Source organism: Melopsittacus undulatus, chromosome 2 (assembly GCF_012275295.1).
Source record: "Melopsittacus undulatus isolate bMelUnd1 chromosome 2, bMelUnd1.mat.Z, whole genome shotgun sequence".
NCBI lineage: Eukaryota > Metazoa > Chordata > Aves > Psittaciformes > Psittaculidae > Melopsittacus > Melopsittacus undulatus.
The window spans coordinates 24,661,476-24,684,691 of NC_047528.1; the positions used below are offsets into that span (position 1 = coordinate 24,661,476).

General features: G+C 38.7%; 1 protein-coding gene across 3 annotated transcripts in view; it reads right to left on the reverse strand.

The window, feature by feature from the left end:
- Window positions 1–23,216, reverse strand: part of TRPC4 (transient receptor potential cation channel subfamily C member 4) — an 89,432-nt gene that overhangs the window by 45,405 nt on the left and 20,811 nt on the right. For 2 of the 3 annotated variants that reach the window (XM_031047712.2, XM_005147632.4), the window contains exon 2: window positions 21,189–21,707. The exons of the other annotated variant lie outside the window; for it this stretch is intronic. In XM_031047712.2, coding sequence (XP_030903572.1) covers window positions 21,189–21,707 — 519 coding nt within the window. The remainder of the gene's footprint in view (window positions 1–21,188; window positions 21,708–23,216) is intronic. 3 annotated transcript variants of the gene reach the window in all.

Below are 23,216 nucleotides of genomic sequence, written 5' to 3' on the forward strand. Positions count from 1 at the left end.
AAGTATTAGACTCACCACAATACAAAACAGTTTTGTAGAGGAAAACAATTAAAGAACCTCTTTAATTGTAAGTATCTGCAGATATAACACAACATGAACTTGCTTTTGTTGTATTACATCCCTATTTTTCTACACCTAGCTGGTGTATTTCCATGCATAGCAAATAAAAAAATAATTACTGATATTTCTATGCTAAGTCCTGTGCTTGGGACAGAATAACCCTGTGCAACAGCAACTGTAGAGGGTGGGATTCACCGTTTAGGAAGTAGCTTTGTAGAAAAGATATGGGGAAACTGGTAAGAAGCTGAATACGACTAGGCCCATGCAGTACAAAAATATAGCCCAAGCTGCAGTAGCCAAAGTATAGCAAACATGTCAACGAGGGTGATAATTCCCTTCTCTTTGGCACTTGTGAGACTACATGTGGAGTGCTGTGTCGTGTTTTGGGTCCTTTATTACAACAGAGGTATGAGCAAACTGGAGACCATCAGGGCACTTCCAAGAGGTTACAGGACTGTCTCCATGATGCACAGGTAAAGAAGGGAGTTGAGTGTACTCACTCCAAAAGAGACTCATAGTGGGAACTCACAGTTATCTTACAGAAATGGAAGGGAGGGTATGGATAGAAGCACACTTTTCTCAGGACCACAATAAAGGATGAGGATGATCACAAGCTGCATCACAGAAGTTCTAGTTTGATCTAAGGAAAATATTCATCCTCACTGACAATAGTTAAGCACTGACACAGGTTGTCCAGGACAGATGCAGAATCTTCATTCCTGTAATTATTTAAAACTTGGCAGGGCAATTTTCTTAGCAACCTGATTAATCTTCAGTATTAGCCCAGTTTTGACCAGGAGATTGGACTGAATGATCTTGAGACATAGCTTTCAACCAATTATTTTATATGATCCTAAAATCAATTAAACCATTAAGCATTAAACCGATCAGTGTTTTCTGGTGTGGCAAAATTTTTATTAAGAGCCACAGTAATTGTCTTTATGGATTTGAATTTACTTATTTAGGTTTGAATTACTTCTCTATGAATACAAGATATTACTAAGATCTTTTTCACCATTGGTTATTCACTTTCAAAAAAGGCAGAGCCTGTCTCACATCACTGAACCAAATTTTTGCAAACAATACATAATACCATTTCAACTGTTCCAAATATTTGTGCTATGATAATCTAGGCATCATATGTGAGGAAAAAGACATAACAGTCAAAATATTTGCTTAGGTCTCTGTCACTTCAATCTTATTATTCCCATAGCAGTCTTCAGATAGCTCTGACACCAAGTTTTCTGTCTGCACCAATAGTTTCTACAAAATAAGCTAACTGATAAGAGAATAGTGGCTGATCATTCTCCCAGTATTCATTCTAACACAGAATAAATTGACACTGTAAACACATTTTGTTTATAATCTCAAAACTCCAAGTTCATTTTAGGACACTAAAATCAATATATATTCTAAGCAACTTCTGCAGGTAGAAATCACATATACTGTTCATAGCATACAGATCATGTAAATCACGTTTTCAACTCAAACTGACTTGGAAATAAATAGCTACTTGAATAAATAGTCTATTGTCAGCCCCAGGGCCAACAAAAGCAAAAAACCCACACCTCTGGCGAGCAGTTAGCATTAGCATGTTTCTTACATCCAAGCTGGTTTTGTGTTCTGTATTGGTAAGGCTTCTATGCATTAACTGGTAAGCCAGAAGTGGTTAGGATCTGTCAGTTACAATCCCAGTATATGACAGAATCAATTAATTCCCCCACATCCAGCTCATTGTACCACTTTGTCTACTTTTGTAGCTGCCATGTTGCTAGAAAGTTACAAGATAATAAACCAAGCTTTCAAAATTCATGAGGGAGCTGCAAATATGTTGAAAGCAACTGAAGCACAGAACGCAGTGTGAGTTTAAGTGGTAAAAAATTATCTGGCCACCCTGTTCCTCATTTGTGCACTTTGTTGCAGAGGCCAAAGACGGTAAAGACATTCTTGGCTTCATTTTGTCTTATTGAACGTCTTTTCAGATTTGAGCATGATGTTAAGCTATGTGAAAGAAACCTGACTACAAAATTTTTCTGTCCTTTTTTTTTTTTCCCCTGCATTTTCAGGCTCTCTGCCTGTTTCTGTGAAAGGAAACCCCAGAGCAGTGACATTTTGTGATATTATTGAGATTTATTTTCCTTGTAAAAGCAATGGTAATCACCTTCCATCAGCACCAGGAAAATTTAGGTTTCCCTTTGTTAGCTTAGCTTTACAAGGTACCATCCTGCATCCTGATGTGAATGATGGAGATGATCATAACTGTTCTTGACTCCAAGCTTATGCTGTTCTAGCCAAGTGATATGATAGCCAACAACAGAGTCATGTTGATCTCCAAGGTTTCCCACTTTCATTATAAGTAACTGTTTATTATGTGAAGCTTGTGTAGAACTGAAGATGCCAAAGTTCCCCAAAATCAGTGTAAATCCAGTTTTTGGAAAGTATAACACTAATTTGAAGGCTGACTGAATACCACATAAGAGAGATGAGGGAAAACTAAAAACACAGAGTGATTACAAAGACATTCAAATGAAATAAGACAATAAACTGCATATTTTTCTCTTTAAAGTTCTCTAGTAATGTGTTGTAAGGAAGTCTGGCTTTGTAGTTACATTAATACTTAGGAGCAGCATATATATAATCACTCAATCTGCTTTTCTTTCTCTTCAAATACTTTAATTTTTTTCATCGTCAAATTTCTCTCCTTTAATTTGGCTGTGCTTATCTGAGAATGTTAAAGGCTGAGAAATCAGATCAACCACACAGTTCCTGCATAAAAACTGAGCTGAAATGATAGGTCTTTGGCAGTGATGCTCAGTGAGCACCATTTGTGAACATGTGCAAAATAAATGGAGATGCATCAATTCTATCAGTCAAGTATGGCCTTTGTGAACCTTCTTTCTGGCATTTAAAGATGATGTTTTTAATTTTTTTCATTATTTTTACAATCCACTTTTCTTCACAGTTTTCCCTTAAATGAGTTCAGAGGCACTGCTCTTGAATGGCCAGTTCTCAGCCACTGTGTAGTGCTTCTGCGGTTTAAACACAGAATATAAATCTCAGGAAGAATTGCAAGGGGTATAATTGCTTGCTCAGAAGCCTTGCTCTATGAAATAATTACTTAAGAATAGTTTGTGCTTGAAGAAAATTACCTTGTCTTGTGAACATACCTAAGAAATACTGTGATTTCCCATAATGGGAAGAGACCTACACAAGCTGTTAATGCAATTCTGTATATCCAGCATCTGCCAGCCTGCAGAAATAACAACAGGCCTTGGATAATTCTTTCCCCTTATGAAGTTCTGCTATTTGTGGCAAAACATAGTTTGGCATCTCATATGAAATCCTGGAACTACTCTCTGTGTTCTCAAACAGAGATGTCTGAACACTCCTGTTTTCTTTCATGGTGAAGAACCAGAGCAATGAATCAATAAAGAGCCTTTTTCACTTCAGTTTTACATATGTGTAACATTTAGGGATGTTGAGTCTACACCTAAACCGAAGAAATCAAACAGTGACTGAGTCTGAGCACTGGATTCCAGTCATTTCCACTACTTATTTTCTCTTGCCAGGTTCTACTTTTGGACTCTCCAGCCCACGCTATGAAAGGCAAATCTGCACTTGCTGAAGCCTGTTTGCATACAAATCTCTCAGTATCATTTGGTTTTAGGATCATGCCATGGTCTGCTTTCATTTAGCAGCACAGACAACAACTCAAAGACCAGTTTCTTGCACAATATTCTACTGACTTATGTCATATGTTTCTGTGTTAGATTAGTGTTTCTAAAATTTACTGCATGCTCCTAGACACTGGATAGCTCAGAAGATTTTGTTTTTCCAGCTTCCATCCATAGCTATTTCTTACAGAAATGGAGTAGAATAGATTGGCTTATAGTTCCAAGGAAAGGAATACAGTTTATTTTAAAATGTGGCGGAAAATGACCATTTGCAAAAAGCTGGAGGTGGAAGAAGCAAATGTGGAATGACATAATGAAAGGCTGTGTTCCAGTCCTTGAAGGTTTGAGGCTAAAATCTTTCTCAACAAATCACAGACAATTTGTTCACTGACAGAGAAATACACCCTATAAGCTGTTGTCACTGTCTGCATAACATGTGTGCCCTAGGTTCTGCTCCAGCACATCAGAAAGGGTATATTTCTAAGAAAGAGATGCTCTTTAATTCTTGTGAGAGATAGCTCTCTGGTACTCTGAGGGAGTATTTTCTTCTGCTTCCCTTGCACTCTTCTATGGTGTTATGCAGATGTATTCTGATCATATGCATGAAATCATGATTCTGTAAATGGAAATTTATTTGAAAATCAGACATATCTTATAATTAAGAATAAGAAACTTATTGTATAACAAAGATAAGTGAATACAGAGAAAAAATCCCAAGCAAACCTATAAAAACACTGAAGACCTTATGTGTTGTGGAGTTTAAATTTAGATTGCACAGGTATCTTTCCCATCCCTTGCATTTATACATATCATACAGGCTTTAATGAAATCATCTGGCTAGAGGACTTCTGCCTTGACCAACAGGAAGGATCTCCTAAGCTAAAGTCATGTGCAGTATCTTTTTTTTCTCCACAATATCCAGCCTGCAGCTATAAAGGTCTCATGCTAAAACCCTTGAAAACCGCAGTCAGGGAAGCAGGACCTCCTCTTTACCAAATATCTCTGTCAAATTTATTCCCGCAATACACCCTTAGAATAGAATCATGGAAGAGTTAGGGTTAGAAAGGACCTTAAGATCATCTAGTTCCAACACCCCTGCCATGAGCAGAGACACCTCACACTAAACCATGTCATCCAAGGCTCTGTCCAACCTGGTCTTGAACACTGCCAGGGATGGAGCACTCACAACCTCCCTGGGCAACCCATTCCAGTGCCTCATCACCCTAACAGGAAAGAATTTTTTCCTTATATCCAATATAAACTTCCCCTGTTTAAGATTTAACACATAACCCCTTGTCCTATCACTACATTGTCCTGGGTTCAGCAGTAGCAATCATGTTTTCTCCTTCTTGGTAGCTGGTGCAGTGTTGTGTTTTGACTTTCAGGCTGGGAACGGTGCTGATGGCAGTGATGTTTTTAGTTACTGCTCAAATGTTTGGTTTGTCCAAGGACTTTCTGAGCCTCACACTCTGCCAGGGAGGAGGGGAGGCTGGGAGGAAGGAGAGACAGGACACCTGACCCAGGCTAGCCAAAGAGGTATTCCATACCATAGCATGTCATGCCCAGGATGTAACTGAGAGTTACCGGGAAGGGCGAGGGCTCAGGGGGTTGAAGGAGGTATTGGTCAGTGCTCGGTCAGGCAGGGTGGGGTGAGTTATGAGTCAGTGGCTGGTGAGGTGTTGTATTCTCTTCACTTCTTATTTCCTTTATTATTATTAGTAGTAGTAGTAGCAGTAGTGATTTGTGTTATACCTTACTTATTAAACTGTTCTTATCTCAACCCATGGTAGCTACATTCTTTGGATTCTCCTCCCCAACTCTCCGGGAGTTGGGGGAGCAAGAGGGGCAGGGGGAGTGAGTCAATGAGCTATGCGGTTTGGGTTTAAACCACAACATAGATCCCTAATGAAGAGTGACTCCCCAGCATCCTTACAGGCCCCCTTCACATACTGGAAGGCTGCTATGAGATCTCCACACAGCCTTCTCTTTTCCAGGCTGAACAACCCCAACTTTCTCAGCCTATCTTCATAGTGTAGACTATCTTCAGAGCTTATATTCAGAGAGCACACTGCCAGCTCGTCTTAAGTTTCTCATCAACCAACACCCCCAAGTCCTTCTCCACAGGGCTGCTCTGAATCTCTTCTCTGCCCAACCTGTAGCTGTGCCTGGGACTGCTCCGACCCAGGTGTAGGACCTTGCACTTGGCATGGTTAAACTTCACAAAGTTGGCCTCAGCCCACCTCACAAGTGTGTCAAGGTACCTCTTAATGGCATTCCTTCCCTCTAGCGTATCAACAGAACCACACAGCTTGGTGTCATCGGCAAACTTGCTGAGGGCGCACTCAATCCCACTGCCCATGTCACCCACAAAGATGTTGAACAAGACTGGTCCCAACACCGATCCCTGAGGGACACCACTCGTTACAGGTCTCCAGCTGGACAATGAGCCACTGACCATAATTCTTTGCACGCAGCCATCAAGTCAGTTCTTTATCCACTGAGTGGCCCACCTATCAAACTGATGTCTCGCCAATTTAGAGACAAGGATGTCATATGGGAAAGTGTCAAAGCTTTGCACAAGTCCAGGTAGATGACGTCAACTGCTCCACCCCTGTCCATCAGTTCCGTAGCCCCATCATAGAAGGCCACCAAATTGGTCAGGCAGGATTTGCCCTTAGTGAAGCCATGCTGGCTGTCACCAAGCACCTTGTTGTTTTTCATGTGCCTTAGCATGTCTTTCAGGAGAATCTGCTCCCAGATTTTGCCAGGCACAGAGGTGAGACTGACTGGTCTAATTCCCCGGGTCATCCATTTTTCCCTTCTTGAAAATGGGGGTTATATTTCTCTTTTTCCAGTCATTGGGAGCTTCACCTGACTGCCATGATTTTTCAAATATGATGGCCAATGGCTTAGCAACTTAATTCATCAGCTCCTTCAGGACCCACGGATGGATTTCATTGGTTCCCATGGACTTGTGTAAGTTCAGGTTCTTAAGATGGTCACGAACCCGATCCTCTCCTACAGTGGGCCTAAGGTCTTCATTCTCACAGTCCCTGTGTTTGCCTTCCAAGTCTTGTGGGGTGTGGTCAGAGCATTTGCCAGTGAAGACTGAGGCAAAGAAGTCATTAAGAACCTCAGCCTTCTCCAAATCCTGTGTAGCCAGTTCTCGCAATAACTTCTGGAGGGGGCCTACGTTGTCCCTAGTCTTTCTTTTATTTGCTGTGTACCTATAGATTCCTTTCCTGTTATCCTTAACATCCTTAGCCAAGTTTAATTGTTGAGGTGATGATGGTGAGACCCCCTTTCCTGTGACTTACCACTGCCTACTCTCTGCCAGTGAGCTCCAATCCCGAAGAAGCTGTAGTGCTCCTGACTCCAGCCTCCATCAACACAATAAAAAACGTGATTTCACCAGCATCCAAACACTTCAGTGAGAGGCAGAGAGGAAGGCAGCCAAAGCAAACTATACTTGGTAACTAAAATGTAATATCAACTAAATTACATTGTAATTGTCTAAGAAAACAGTGGCAGCACTCCTAACTGTAAGCTCCTTTAGTGCTTAATTTCAGAACTTCAAAGATAACCCAACATCAGAGGGTTTAGTGAGGGATTTTAGAAACCCCAACAAGGGATCTAACTCACACACCCCTTAAGTCTCTAACCTTGGCAGCTCACAAAGGCAAAAAGTTGCCTCCTGTTTTGAAAAGATTTGATGGCAGATATATCTTACTACTTCTTTGGGGAAATGTTCTTCCTTTTCTGAAGTACTGAACCTGCTGGACTTGTTATAAAACCCAACTTTACCATGGAAATTGAGGGAGGATAGAAGCCAAAGGACTAGAGGCTGAGAGAATAATATTTATGTTTGTATTGGCAGAGTATTTATACTGGCAGTGTTATGACTATGGTAAATTTATATTAACTGCATTTATGAAGGAAAAAAAGCAGAAAGGAAGGGAACTTCTCAGCCTTAATTTTCTTTTTGAAAATTACAGAGTTATAATTTTCACCTAACTGTTTTGAGATGGTATTATCATATTTGTTGAAAAGTTTGTAGAGGAAGAATAATATATAACTGGCAAATAATCCATTGTTAATTTTTTTTTGTTGTTGCTATTTTTCTTACTTTTACTTCTAGTACTAAGTATTTGTGTTCTGTTCCTGTGGGGAAAATATCCATAAACTGAACACTTTCATATTCTATCTTCTCAAGTAATAAATAATTTCATACTGATCCATCCTTTTCTTTCCTTAATAATTTGAAATTACATATTGCTTGGTTATTTAAAACTTATTGAACTATATCTAATGTTAAATATCCCTGGAGTATTGCTCCAATATTAACAACAGCAATATTCTTTCTGCTACCCTTAATAGGTGTTAAGGGTTAAGAAGAATGAAAATGTTTTTCTCTTTATACTTCTAGCTGAAATGCCAGGGTATAAACTGGCAAACACATACGAGAAAGACTAATGTGACCAGATTTCTTAACACCATAGAAGAAGAAAGAAGCAAGTATCTGTTATCCTCTGTACACCTGATGACAGCTTCACAGAGACTTCAAAGCATGCTTGCTACAATGCATACAGCTTCGTGGTTCCTGTCATCAGACTATGAATAATTCAGGCTAGAATGAACCTCATGAAGTCTCTTATCCAGTTGCCTGCTCCAACCAGTGTCACCTGTAAGATCATGCTGGGTTGTTCAAGGCTTTATCCAGTTGAGTCTTGAAAATCTCCAAGGACGGAGACAGCACAACCTGTCTGGAAAACCTGTTCGACTGCCTGACTTTCCTCATGAAGAAAACCTTTCTTTTCTATTGAGTGTGACCTTTTCTTTTTGCAATGGATGCCTATTGTTTATAGTCCCGCCACAATGAACCACTGTGCAGAGCCTGACTCCATGTCCTTGATGACTCCCTGTAGTCACTGGAGGGTGATGTTGGTTCCCCTTGATGACATCTTTGCTCCAGGCTGAAGGGGCCCTGCTCCCTTCGGATCCTCCTCAAGTGCTCCAATTCCGCCATCTCAGTGGCCCTCCACTGAACTTGCTCCAATTTATTGATGTATGTTTTGGTTTGTGGGACCCAAAGCTGGATGTAGTATCAAGATTTAATTGAACAAGTGCTGATTAGAGTGGGATAATCACTTATCTCAATACACTACTTGTGTTCTTGTTAATACAGCCCAGGTAATGGTTACCCTTCTTTGCTGCTGGCACTTGTTCAGCTGGAGGTCCTCACACTTCCAGTTCCTTTTCTGCATTGCAGCCAGGCAGGCAGTCTCCAGCCTGTGTCACTTCAGGGGTTTCTTCCTTTCAAAGTTCAGGACTTTACACTCATCCTTGCAGAATTTCATGAGGGTCCTGTCAGTCTGTTCCCCTAGCCTGTCTTGGTCTCTCTAAAAAGCAGCCCTGCCTCAAGGATATCAGCTGGTGTTTCTCACTTGGTGTTGTCTTCAAACTTTTCAAGACTGGATCTTCTCCTTGTTACCAATAAATCTTGCAGCACTGAAGATTTTTTACTAGTCTTCAGATAGAGTATGACTCATTAATCACAGCCCTCTGAGCTTGACCAACCAACCCGCTTTTTACCTATCTTGTTCTTCCATCTAGAGTGTAACATTCTAACTTGGATAAAACAATATAGTGATAAATAGTGCTGAAAGCCTTGCTAAATTCAGGGTAAATGACATCTCTCTGGCCACAAATCTAGTTAGGGTCCAAGCAGTGTTTCTGTGGTCAGATATGTATACTCTAACTGAAAAAGCTGTAACAGAAAAGCAAGCCAACTTAAACTTACAGTTGTAAGTATTGATAAGGTCTTAATTAACCATCATTCCTACACTGTAATTTGCAATGATTACACCTAGAAAGATCTGTCACTGAAAACAAAAAGTACTCCTGCTCCCAGACTACAGAGCAATAAAAATAAGTAAAGAGCAAAGCACAATTTTTCAGACAGGTTAGGAAGACCTAACCTTAATTTATGGTAATGAAAATTATGATGTCTCTCTCTGCAAGTATGAATATGCTACTCACCTTTAATTCGATTTGACTAATATCAAAATATCGGTGTTCAGGGCCAGGTTGGACAGAGCCTTGGGTGACATGCTTTAGTGTGAGGTCCCTGCCTATGGCAGAAGGTTTAGAACTAGATGGTCTTAAGGTCCTTTCCAACCCTAACTATTCTACGATTCTATGATTCTAATATATTTGTATTGAGAAGAGGGCTACATGCAGTGAAAGAAAATATTTTTTCAGTACATATAAAATGTTCTTTATTTCAAGATTTTGACTGATTTTTGGTAAGTTCACTACAGGTTTCCAGCTTTGGAAATAATGATGAAAAAATAGCTCAACACAAGTGGAATCGTGCAGTCTGTCATAGCTCTAATAACAGTTATCCCTTGCAAAATTTTCCATCTAATTTTGAGGATCTTCATGTAAAATTGAGAATTTTTTCCTCAGACTAAACTTCTAAAATGTAGCTTTGCATGATGTTTACTTGCCCACATGAAATCTGAAATTATCACTCAGTTTCTGCATATTGGTGAAAAGAAGTCTAGCATGGCATGATGTGACCTCCCAACACCTGATTTTGCTAGGAGGAAGGTGCCACCTGCACAAACGTTACAAGTCCTATACAGCTATCTTTCAAGGACACATTGCCAGCTCCTCTGTAAGGTGGATACCTGGATAATGGTGGTCAAAGAGAAGTTATGTTTTGTTGAAAAGTCAGGTTCAAGAACCTTTTCTTGACCTTAGTCCAGTGAACTCTGAGGCTCACATACTTCTGTTCAAGTTGCTGGCTCTCAGTTTGTGCATAGTTCAGGTCCAAAAAGATTAAACTGCTTAGGAAGAGCTGATCTGAGACTGTTTGACCATTTCTATAACCAAAACACGACCTGTCCAGACTACATGAGTGAGACCTTGTCCCAAAAGCAAGACAGACTTTTACTATAGAATCATGGAATCATAGAATGGGTTGGGTTGGAAGATACCTTAAAGATCATCCTTTCTCCTCCAACAAACTCTACAGTGAGTCTAAGACCCCTAAGTTTAAATATGTAACTGTATACAAACAATATTAAGAAGTCTTAGTGGGAAACTTGGTTTCTCTCTGAACTTAACTGCTAAGGCAGACCCTTAGAACACACCATGCACTAGAACAGACTCCTGTAAACAGGTTCATCTATTTCAGCTTAAGGGGCTTTTTAAGTTCTCAGAACAACAGAATACCAAGACTTTAAAAAATTCACTTCGGCCCAACGTTACCTACCTTCCAGAAATTACATGCTATTCTTCTTGAAGGATTTTACCTTCTCTTTTAGCTTCTACAACACATCTAGTTATCCCATGTTTCCTCTGCAAGAAGTTTAAATAACATAGGTAGTGACAAAAATTATTTTGCTTCTACATGGCCTGAGTTGCTGTTGGAGATGGCTGTCTCCTCCCATTGACTATGAAGGAGCCCAAGGCTAGGCTGCTGACACTGGTACCTTAGTTGAATACCTGTGGCTATGTGAAATGAGTCGGGGACTCATAAACAAACACACTACAGGAATGGCTATATTTATTTTCTTTCTGCACACTATTAAGAAGGTAGAAAAAAAAGAGTCTAATCCTTAAACTAATTTTATTGATAATGTGTCAAACCTTTTTTACCTTCTATTAGACTTTTAGCTTGTCTTAATGTCAAATACTGTGTAACTGAGTCATGTCTTTTTGTGAACCATAATGGAGCTGCTAATGAAGCCCTTAAGGTTAGCTATTTAAAACAACCTCTAATTTAAATTACCTTGGTAATTAAATATTATTATCTTTTCTGCACAGCAGGCAGAATAAAATGTTTACTTTTCCTTTTCATCCACCAAAAAATCCTAACAAGCTTGATCCTGTACTTCAGCAACAGAGCAGATGTTAAGGACCCTCACATCTTTTCCAATATTATTCAGGAAAGAAACACATTCAAAGCATAAACCCTATGATTTGAGGTAATAGAGAACATACCAGAGCATGCTTAGCTCTGATTTCTTTTTTCTCTTATTCATATGCATTCACCTTTGGCTGTCCCCAGATGTTCAAAGCATTCTGCAAAATCCTTCATTCCTAAGTCCTTGCTTGTTTGCAAGTACTTGCTAAGAACTGAGCCTATTTTATCCCTAGCAAGAAAGTTGCTGCCTCCTAAAAATATTTCCTCAAAATGTCTTGCTTTTTCCAAATATCTCAACAACCATTTATTTAGCCTTTTGCCTTGCTAAAGTTTTGCATGCTTCACTAGAAGAGTATTTTATATGAGTACAATAATGGCAACAGTAAATATCAAATTAGAATGGCAGGACCTGAATTAAAAAGGTTTTTTAAAAAAGCATAAAATACTCTATTTGGAGAGTCCACAGAGATTACAGAATTCAAGCCAAGAATTAAACTGAAAACTGAGTGGATATACTGATGGAGAAGAACAGAGAGGAGGCAAAGAAATGCAGAAACTTCAGTAGCTGGCACCGTCAATTACTGCTATTGCGATGCTATGCACTGCTATTGTGATGCTATGTAATGCTATTTCAGCCACATATACTGAGGACAGGGAAATTCACCTCCAGAATGGACACAAAGTTGTATGGAGCTATAAAAGAGTAGTGATAAATCACTGGATAGTAAAGAAACCATCCTTACCAAATCACACAGCTGCATGATATGTCCCCTAAAGAACCCTGCCGGTTGCTGTTGTATATGGTATTGAGAAGCAAATGACCGTATAAAATAGCGATGCTAAAAGGCACTTTCCTTGATGACAACATTTCAAAGAATCTCTGAATGTTGCAAAACTGGACACCCAAATTGAAATAAATTCCATTATAACTTTAGCTGTAGAAAATGGAGTCTAAGACAATTATCAGGACCTCTCTTCACCAGCCAATGGTAGTTGCAAAGAGTAAATAATCTCATTATGAACATATATGAATAAAATTATTTTCTAGAAGTGCCCGTTCCTCTCCATGATGACTAACGTAGAATAGGGATGCCGTCTGATGTTGAAACACCTAAATTTAGATGTAAGTAGTGTGCTCCACTATGCTCCCATCATCCATGCCTATCTAGTTAATATAGTCAATGGATCCTAGGGAGAAATTACCTTACATCTGGAAATGTAATTGTTACCTACATGCAGAAATCTAGTGCTGTTTCAGATGTCTTGAAGTATGCTAGCCTGTGGTTCCTTGTCTAGAACAGCACATATTCCCTGTAGGTATTGTGCCATACCTATCAGCTCTGTTTATTCATCTCAGATAGGTTGTCTCAAATAAGTCAGTAGTGCTTAGGAAACTAAATTGATCACTAGTGTCTGTTCAGCTTAATCATGCTCTAGGACCCATTGATTATAAATTAGTGAGTCCAAAAGGAGTTTATCCACCTAGCTGACCTATAAACAGGTAGACCTTAAAGAGGTTTCAATTCCTACATCTTTCCTGCCATTTGACATAGCCAAGTATATCCAAGTAGTCTGCACAAAACTGAGATGCATGACACAGGAAATATGCATTATTGTAGAAAGGAAAGCTGTTGATCTATTGAATCCCTGAAATATCTTCTAATGTGGAGTGTGCAGGATGTGATGTGTACAGGAACAGTCTGCAACTTCAGTTCTTTGGGGATTTCTAAGCATTTGCCTAAGCAGTTACATATCACATAAGCAGATGAGTTCCTGAGTGTGTCTGCAAAGCATGACATGCAGCACATATAACCTGATAAATAATCTACTTCCATTATTGTGAGATCAAATTTAATAAAAATATAACTGAAAAACATATAAAATTCTCTCCGTTTACTGTGGTTCAGCATGCCATCACACTGCTTTTGAAGTCAGGAACCTGTAAAGTTATCACCAGGAGGGCATCCTGCAAAGCAGTGGAAGAAAATCACACTCCAGCAGCATACAGAAGTTTCAGCCAGCATGTTCAAATATGCCTTGGTTAAGCAATCAGTCTGACCTGGGCCAATTGAACCTATCACAGGCACGGAAAGGTTAGATATTGGACAGGAGGTAAGAAGGCTTCCTACAAGATAAGTGACACAGGAGTGGTTGCTTGAGAGAGTTCTGGGACTAGGAAACACTAAAAATAGAAAGGGGTTAAAGACTCCTCTCTGAGTTAGATGCCTGTACAAGCTGTCATGCTGTAAGGGCAGTTAATAAAGCTGAAAAAAATACTAAGTATTTGAAACTCTTGAGCTTTGCCAAAATGACTTGCAGTGAGGAGTGCAGCACAGCTGCTTCTGCAGCTATGGCAGAAGGTGTGGTGAGCATGAAGGATGAGCTGCACAAGGAAGTGTGGTGGAAGCAGTGAGGAATGGGTAACAGAGGCCACAGGAGGAATGGTGGCAACCCACAGATGCAAATCCCACCACAGCTCAGTCTGGGGCTTATCACCTAGTAAAATTAATTAACCTCAGCTGTGGGTTACACACTCTTGCAGGGGTGGGAGGAAGAACAGTCACATCCCCAGCAAGTATATGGAGAGAGGAAAGAGGGCTGTAAATTCCTATAGCTATAGATTCACATTCAAAATGAAATAATGTGCACTACCTTATTTATTCACCTTGTTCAATATTTTTCTCTAAAATATTGTTTGATAACAAAATGTATTGTTGTAAGCAGAAAAAAAAATAATTTGTGGTGCTAAATATACCCCAGTTTTGTAGGGAAGCTTGTAGTACATTAGTAGTACCTCCTTCAAACTGAAAGCCAGCTTATGTTGCTTCCAACAGAAGGGGTGTGCACTGCTGGTTAGGGATATGCACTACTGGTTATTCCTGCTTGAGGCAAACATCCCAGCAACATTTCTTTTAAGGAAGATGCAGAAATGGAACTGAGAGGTTTGCAATGTACTTCATTAACAGCAAGCCTTCTCTTTGAGTTAATTACTTCTAGCAAGCATTCAAACTAAAAAGACCTTGGTGTCAGTTCATGAATAGTTTAACTAGAACCACTATGAGAGGATTGTAACTTTTGTGCTGCATACAGCATTCAAAGGTTATTGATGCCTTCTGAGACATCATTAGAAAGTTAGTGCTGACATTCATTATGTGGGATCTGAGCCTTCAGGATCTGAAATCTCTCTTATCACAGGGTAAAAATTGCAGTTGATATAGTAAGTTGCCTAACTTGTACCTACACTTTCAATGTCTAGTGAAATAATTCTTATAATTGAAGTGCCCTGTTTCCTTGCAGAGCCAAGGCAGTAGAGAGAAACATCTCTGGAGTTAACTTAGATGTCTTATCTTGAACAGACAAGATCTGCTGTGCATACCTCAGTCTTTTGTCTATATAAGGCATTTGTTCACATACTTTAGGAGGATTGCTTCACCAGAATTAAATGCTGTATTAAGCAGATGTGCTCCCACCCTGTGACTATAAAGAACATTTTTTTCTAGCAGCAATAAGCACAGCTACCACAGAGACACAACACTACATTTAGTTCTGAAGTCCCGCTTGACTAACCTTATCTCCTTTTATGACAAGGTGACCTCCTTAGCAGACAAGGAAAAGGCTGTGACATGGTTCAGTGTGAGGTTTCTCTGCCCATGGCAGGGGGGTTGGAACTAGATGACTTTAAAGTCCTTTCCAACCCTAATTGTTTTATGATTCTATAATGTTGTTTACCTAGACTTTAGTAAAGCCTTTGACACTGTTTCCCACAGCAGAAACTCACTGCCCATGGCTTGGACAGCTGTATTCTTTGGTGGGTAAAAAGCCTGCCCAGATGGTCAGGCCCAAAGAGTGGTGGTGAATGGAATTAAATTCAGTTGATAGCCAGTCATAAGTGGTGTTCCCAAGGGCTCAGTATTGGGGCCAGATCTGTTTAATACTTTTATCAAGGATCTGGACAAGGGAATTGAGTGTGCCCTCAGTAAATTTGCAGACAACAGAAGTTGGGTGGGAGTGTTGATCTGCTAGAGGGTAGGGAGGAGCAATGAAGCTAATGAAGAGTCTAGAGCACAAGTCTGATGAGGAGCAGCTGAGGGAACTGGGGCTGTTCAGCCTGGAGAAAAGGAAGCTTGGAGGGAATCTCTACAAGTACACGAAAGAAGGTTGTAGTGACATAGGAGTCAGTCTCTTCTCTCAAGTAACAGCACAAGAGGAAACGGTTTCAAGTTGTGCCAGGGGAGGTTTGGATTGGATATTAGGAAAACTTCTTCACCAAAATGGTTGTCAAGCATTGGAACAGGCTGCCCAGGTATGTGGCTGAGTCCCATACCTGAAAGTATTAAAAAGATGTGGCACTTAATGATATGGTTTAATGGTGGGCTTGGTAATGTTAGTTAAATGATTTAACTCAATGATTTTAAAGGCCTTTTCCTACCTAAACAATTCTATGACTCTATGACTAATTAGAGCAAGATTTCAAGTATGTGTATCAGATAAGCTACTTATATAATTTATGCGATTTAGCAATCCGTGGAGACTTTATCTATAAACACAGAGACTTTTATATGATTTACAAATCAAACATATGACCTGTTTCAGAGTACCTGGCTCTTGCCTGGAAAAATGTTTATCAAACCAATGCTATGTTTGAATGCTGTGGTTGATAGTCTACAGAAATGGGTCTTTTGGAGACATGAACCCAAATGTGCATACATCACCTCCCTCAGTTATGCGATTCATAGACTAAACACATGTTCCTTTCATGTTAAAAATGTCCAAATATTATCAGAGTCCATTTTCTGTGGTGTTTTGTAATTTTTTACATGGACACTTCTAATTGCACCTTTCCATATTTTTGAGAAATATTCACTTAGACAGTGACCTGTTAACACATGGCAGTTGTGTTTGTGTTTATCTTGCAAGTGTGGCTGACTCTTAGATATTATGTTTCCAAAGTAATTCCTGCTTGCAGCAGGTTTTGCAGCTGAAATACTTTTAATGAGAAATTCATTATAATGGCTACTAAAATTACTCAAAATCAATCTTCAGTTCCAAAGTAAAATTCTACTATCTGAGACAGTCACAAAGTTTGACTTAGGCTCTTAAACTGTATTACAGACAGAGGAGATCTGCAGAAATCTGCAGCATTTTCAGACATATTTCATATTTCATATCCAAATAAAAAGCCAACACTCCTAACAGAATGGCAGTTTAAACATTAAAAACCAAACATTACTAAGAACATGGTAACTTTTTGTTTCACTACATACTCAATTTTGATAAGGAAGTTTTTTTTCTTTCTATCGCATCTATTCTGCTTTGTAAAATAATATGATATGGATGATATTAGATATCAGCATTACATTATCAAAAATGTTAAAGTCCAAGCAAAGTAAGAAGAAACTGTGGTCAAAACGGTTTACTTTATTAAAATGAAGTTTTCAGACACTGACATGAAACGACAGATTTGAAATGATTTGACATGTTTTCATTTAGAATTTCACTGAATTTGTGACATTATTGTGAAACACTTCTATTTGATTGATGCTGTATTTTGCATAGAAAACTAGTGAAGAACTGATGATTGCATTTTGAAACATCCTCTTTTGAGCAGAAAGAAACAGATGGCTTTTATTATCAGCAACAAAAAAGTTTTTTTATCCTGCAGCACCATTTTCCTAGAAAACAAGAATTACTTTATGAAATTTGAATATTGTATTATTATTTTGAATATTTAACAATAATTTAGTGATTTATATGTGTAATCATTGCTGTGTGGTTTATGTGAACATAAAGGTTTATGTTAAAAACTGCTGACCCATGATGAGATTTTCCTATATGGTGGAGTCTTATCTCACTTCTTGTTTGCCTCCAAATATGTGAGTAAGCTACTCTGAAGCTGATTTCCCTGAAATATTTTACCTGAATTTCTTATTAATAAATCCTGTACTTTTGTTAAATTTAACAAAATTTAACAAAACAAAATATTAAAATTACCTGTGTTAAATTGTTAAACCCACTCCCTATTTCACTCTTTCTCTGCCTCTTTGTCAGTTCAGACTCTGCAGGTGCTAACTTTATAAACCAGGGTGTATCCCTGGGAAGCGGGAACTGCTAGAAGATCAACCAGAGGTATCTGAGAGAAGTTTAGTAGTTAAGAAACTGATTTTTTTGGTAAACACTGATTTTTCAACTCTACAGAATGTACTGAAAAGAGAAATTAAAATTTAGATATAGTTCTATGTTCTAGGCAATTAACTGTAATAGCAATGTAAAAGGACACATGGTCCTATTTTACTTGTCCTCATTCTTCATTATTTTTGTTACTTTCACCTGCAATTCCTGGTCTTAGACTGGATGTTCTGAACAACCAGACCTGATGGCTGACTCATGGAGCTCTGACCTCAGCCCCTGTATAGCATTACAATGTCCTTTGGTAATAGCATGAATAAAAACTGAGAGGTTGGGGACGGGTCATAAGAAGGGAAGACAATGCATTCTTATCTGTTTTGCTCTTTTCTTGGTAGGGTTTGGGTTGTTTGTTTCTTTTTTTACTATTTCGTGGGATCAAAAAAACACAAATCCACTTTTGCTCCTATCATAATAAAAAGTTTTTGGTGGAGAACTGACTCTTGGTGGTCAAAATACATGGGGCAGAGAAAGTGGATCTATTACCCCCAGCCAGTATTTTTAAACAGGTTAAATCCAAAATAATATATTAATGGCTAATTAAAATCCAGCCCACACCTTTTTCTACCTCTTTGAAAAAGAAAAGTGATAAATTCAACACAGAAAACAGGGTGTAACAGAGACAGTATAGAAGACCAAGACTTTTTTGCCTGAATAATAGACCATTAAAGGACTGTTTGCAACTGCCTCAAGGAGGGGCAACCTCAACTGACCCAGCAAGGCTGGTCAGTATGCTTGTGCCTGGGATGGAGACTGATGCTGGTGTTTCCACCTGACCTCCTGGCCAGGCTCCAGTGCCCAAGCAGGAAGAAAAAATCCCCATGCCCTGGAAGCTGCTGGATTCAGTGGCTCTTGTAACACTGTTAACATAAGAAGTAGAAAGACCTGTATTGCCTATTTTCATCATGATCCCTATGCATCAGAACAGCCAGAATCCACACATTTCTTATGCCTAAGGTAAGTTTCTTTGGAGCTGTATCTACCAGGATCCTGTTGTAATAATCAAAAATAAACCAAATGATCATTTACAGTAGCTACTACTTGCACCAACATCTAGTAGGGAATACATTCAGGTAGACAAAATAAGCTATTAAAACTTGAATTTAGTTCAGGGAGATTCAAATGGTGGGAAATATTTGTAGAAATGGAAGGTGTATGTAAAATATAAAATATCTGCTGATTTGGAATTGTTGCATTAAATCATTATTGCTTTAACATTTGTTACTATGAAGAATCAACAAAGTGTGATCAGCCGTATTAGTGCAATGTAATTGGATGCAGGAATCACATGCAACTATTAAAAAAATCACCATACAGATGTCTCTTACTGTCTCTACCTCAAATTAAGAAATTCAGGCTTTGTATTTATGTCTAGATAAAAAAAAATAAAAAAAGGAGAGGTCAGAATTTTATTTCAAAGCATGAATCCTTTGGAAAACAGAAGTCCAAGCCAGAATTTCTTAAATGTCTGTAGCACAGGACTGGCATTTCAAAAAAATAGAAATAGTAGATGTTACGAAAAGCCTGGAATTGTACCATCTGAAAATAATTTATGAAGGCAGTGAATATGTTGCCTAAAACATTATACTATCAAATATAAAATTATGCAACACATTTCCTGAAGGGGAAAAAATCTTATTATAACACTCATGAAGCCATAGGCCAATTGAGATGTTTTTCCAGCAGTACTTTAGTAGTTCCTTACCTTCTGTCCTGGGTTCAGCAGTAGCAGTCATTTTTCTTCTTTAGTAGCTGATGCACTGCTGTGTTTTTGACTTTCAGCCTGGGAACAGTGCTGGTAACACCGATGTTTTTAGTTACTGCTCAAATATTTAGACTGACCAAGGACTCTGTGAGCCTCATGCTCTGCCAGGGAGGAGGGGAAGCCGGGAGGAAGCCAAGACAGGACACCTGACCCAAACTGACCAAAGAAGTATTCCATACCACAGGATGTCATGCCCAGGATGTAACGGAGAGTTACCCAGAAGGGCTAGGGCACTGCAGGGTTGGACTAGGTATCGGTCAGTGCTTGTTTGGGCTGGGTGGGGCAAGTTATCGGTTGGTGGGTGGTGAGGTGTTGCATTCTCTTCCCTTGTTATTTACCTTATCTTTATTATTGGTGGTAGCAGTAGTGATTTGTGTTGTACCATAGTTACTAAACTGTTCTTATCTCAACCCATGAGAGTTGCATTTTTTTTTATTCTCCTCCCCATTCCTCCGGGAGCAGGGGGAGGGCAAGAAGGTGGGAGGATGTGAGACAGATACTCCGTGGCTGACTGGGTTTAAACCACGACACCTTCATGATAACTTCTCAGCATTACCAAATTGCATTTAAAATGGATGACAGAATCATTACAGGTTTGGTTATTGTATCTGCAAACTTTTCTAAGGTACTTCATATATTAATGCATTTACTACTGTATTTTGCAGAACAGATATTTAGCAGTGATAGATAGACTAGTTCAGTATAACACAGAGGATTCTTGAGCGTTTGTCATATTTTATATGAACAAGTAACATTTAATTATTAACAGCAGTTGTCGTGCCCACGTACCTCCAAAGTTCAGCTGATTTTAAACATACAGGTTCCAAGTGAGATGATCAAACACATTCTGACATGACAATAAACAGGGATCAAGTGAAGTTGTGGAAATATCAGGGGAACTGTCTTCCTAAGTCATTTTTTTCTGTCTTGATTTTTTTCTTTTACATACACATAAGAACTTGAGTATTTTTCAAAGAAATATAGACATTTTGTCATTTCAACTGAATATCTATATAAGTGAAACAAACTCATGAATTTTTAATTGTCATGGAAACCAATACCCATATAACTCCATTTTGGATTCTTTAGAAACAAAATGTCAAAAATTCTGGGAGTCATGCACTGTTACTAATTTTATATTTCATTAACTACTTATAATAGCTATTTTTTGAAGTAATATCTCTCTAGAGGTACCTGTAGTACTTTATAGGTGTTTAAACACATAGCCTCATTTTTTCATTGGACACAATTAAAGCTAATTTGAAGTATGCTGTATATATTTCTTACCCTATTATTGAAGAGCTCTTCAGAGCACAACTACTGGAGACTAGGTCTATTCAGGTGCAAAAGAAAAAAGTTTCTTTGGATCTGTGCTATAACAGAACATTTTAAATTCTGATACTATCAAACTATAGCAGCCACTCAAATTCATCTAATTAAAATATATAAAAAGACCCTGTAGAACAAAAAAAAAAAAAAGAACAATTTGTCTCAGTTAAAATGATGTATTTCAAGCTATTATCTATCACATTACTACTACTAAATATGCTTAAATATTCTCCAGCATACTCACCTCTTTTTGACGGTACTTAATTGCCAGTTTCAATCTTGCAAGATCATTACCACTTTGTTCTTCTATCAAGCTATTATCATCTCTGTAATTAAGAATAATTTCCAATTCCCTGGAACTCCGTGTCTGATCCAGGAGATCTTTCGCAAACTGCTTACATTGCCTTGACAGTTCCTCATACTCTGACTTAAATTCATTTTCCACTTTACTCAGTTCCTGCAGCTCCCAGCTCAGCTGAAAAGCAGTAAGAAAAGGATCCTCACTGGACAGAGCAATCAATGAGGGGCTCGCAAGAGCCTTGTAGATATTAAGTCTGGATCGAGAGTGGCGGAGGCTGTCCACATCTGAACTTGAGACACATTCAACGCAGTTACAGCGGACCTCATGTGGCCTGGGCACGGAGACTCCTTTCTGCACAAGGAGCTTTATGATTTCATAATTGTTGGTGTGGGCAGCCAGAATGATGGGTGTGATGTCCGGTGTAAATTCCGAAAACTGCTTGTCCAGAAGCACTGGTGGCACCTGTGAAAAAAGGCAAAAAGCCTTACAGGCTTCTTCACTGAGCAAGAGCTATAGAAAATCAAGGTACAAATAGTTTAGTAGATAGTACACTTCCTGAGGGATCTTTGCTTCTGGCCAGAGTTGAAGGAGACATTTTAAACATGACAATTCAATTAGCTAAGATAGCCTCTTTCCAGTTAATAATTTTCTATAAACAGGGTGTGATTTTTCATAAAACCTCTTTGTATGTAAAGAACCCACAGGCATTCATTATGTATGAATTATGTATGAGCAAATGATTAGATAAACAAGGAAGAGTCAGACACTCCTGTCAGGTGCCTTGAAGTGCCAGCTGTGAGGAAGATGGAAATGCTCTCTTGTCTCCCAATGGTTAATATCAGTTTTATGGGGAAGACACAATCTTGGGGGCATAATTGTGATTCCCTGTAGGAAAAGGACACAAACAAATCAGACAAAATAAAATGGGCCAGTAAAGGAGAAAGAGATCACAGGTCTTCTTAAAGAGAATGTTGGAAATATGACTGTGTATAGAGAAGCAAAGATAATCTGCTGCATAGAGCTTAACGTTTTAAGACTCAGTTCTACATTCACATGTGCAAACATTATTTTCATAGGAAAATGGGGGAGTTGGTAGAACAAGGTGCCCAAGAGATCATTTTTAAATCCTCTTCTGGTGTGCATTTCTGTATTTGCAATCTTATTTATCAGAACCTTGTAAGGTCATTCATTTTAAGATTGTTCTTTTTTTACAATACCCAACTCTAAAGTCTTTCCCAGATCAAGACTACTTGGTAGACTAGTATAATGAAGCCATATAAGTATAATTAGCCAATACTATAAAAAGAAATGGTACTCGCATCATCATATGGACTGCCTTTGGTCCATAATCAATAACCAAACACAGATTCAATCCACATCAGTGAGGTGCTCTGAGTTATGTACCTTTAGGAGGAAGAAAAAAGGAAAACATTTGACTCAAAGTTTTCTGAAGGCTAGGGAAATAGATGGCCACTGGAGGGGGGAAAACATGTTTGGTAGAAGTCTTATTACAGAAGAATGACCTTCTTGCCAGGTGCAAAAAGCCCACAAATAGCTGTGGGTTTTTTTAACAGAAAAAAAGATGAAAAGTTGATAGGAAATAGGTAAAGCATGTGAGAACATTGTAAAAAGAAGTATAAGTGAGCTATGTTTAGAGCCTTGGGAGGGAAAGAAAAAAAGCAAAAAAATGCAGTATACTGAATCAGACAGAAACTCAGTGGAAAAGAAAATGAGTGAAATTAAGCCGAAAAGAAATGGTAGTCTGTGGATGTGAATCCATAAATAAAATCCATAGATAATGGATTTTTTTTTCTCCCTCTTTCTAATGAAGAAATTGTGTTGAACATTTTTCAGCTGTTGTACATGAAAACCACCTCATGTCTGTTCAATGGGGCTGTGTACATGTATAAGAGCTGCTATGTGTGTGGGCTGTAAACCAGAGGCCTGAAGCAATAATTAGCTGAATGAGAG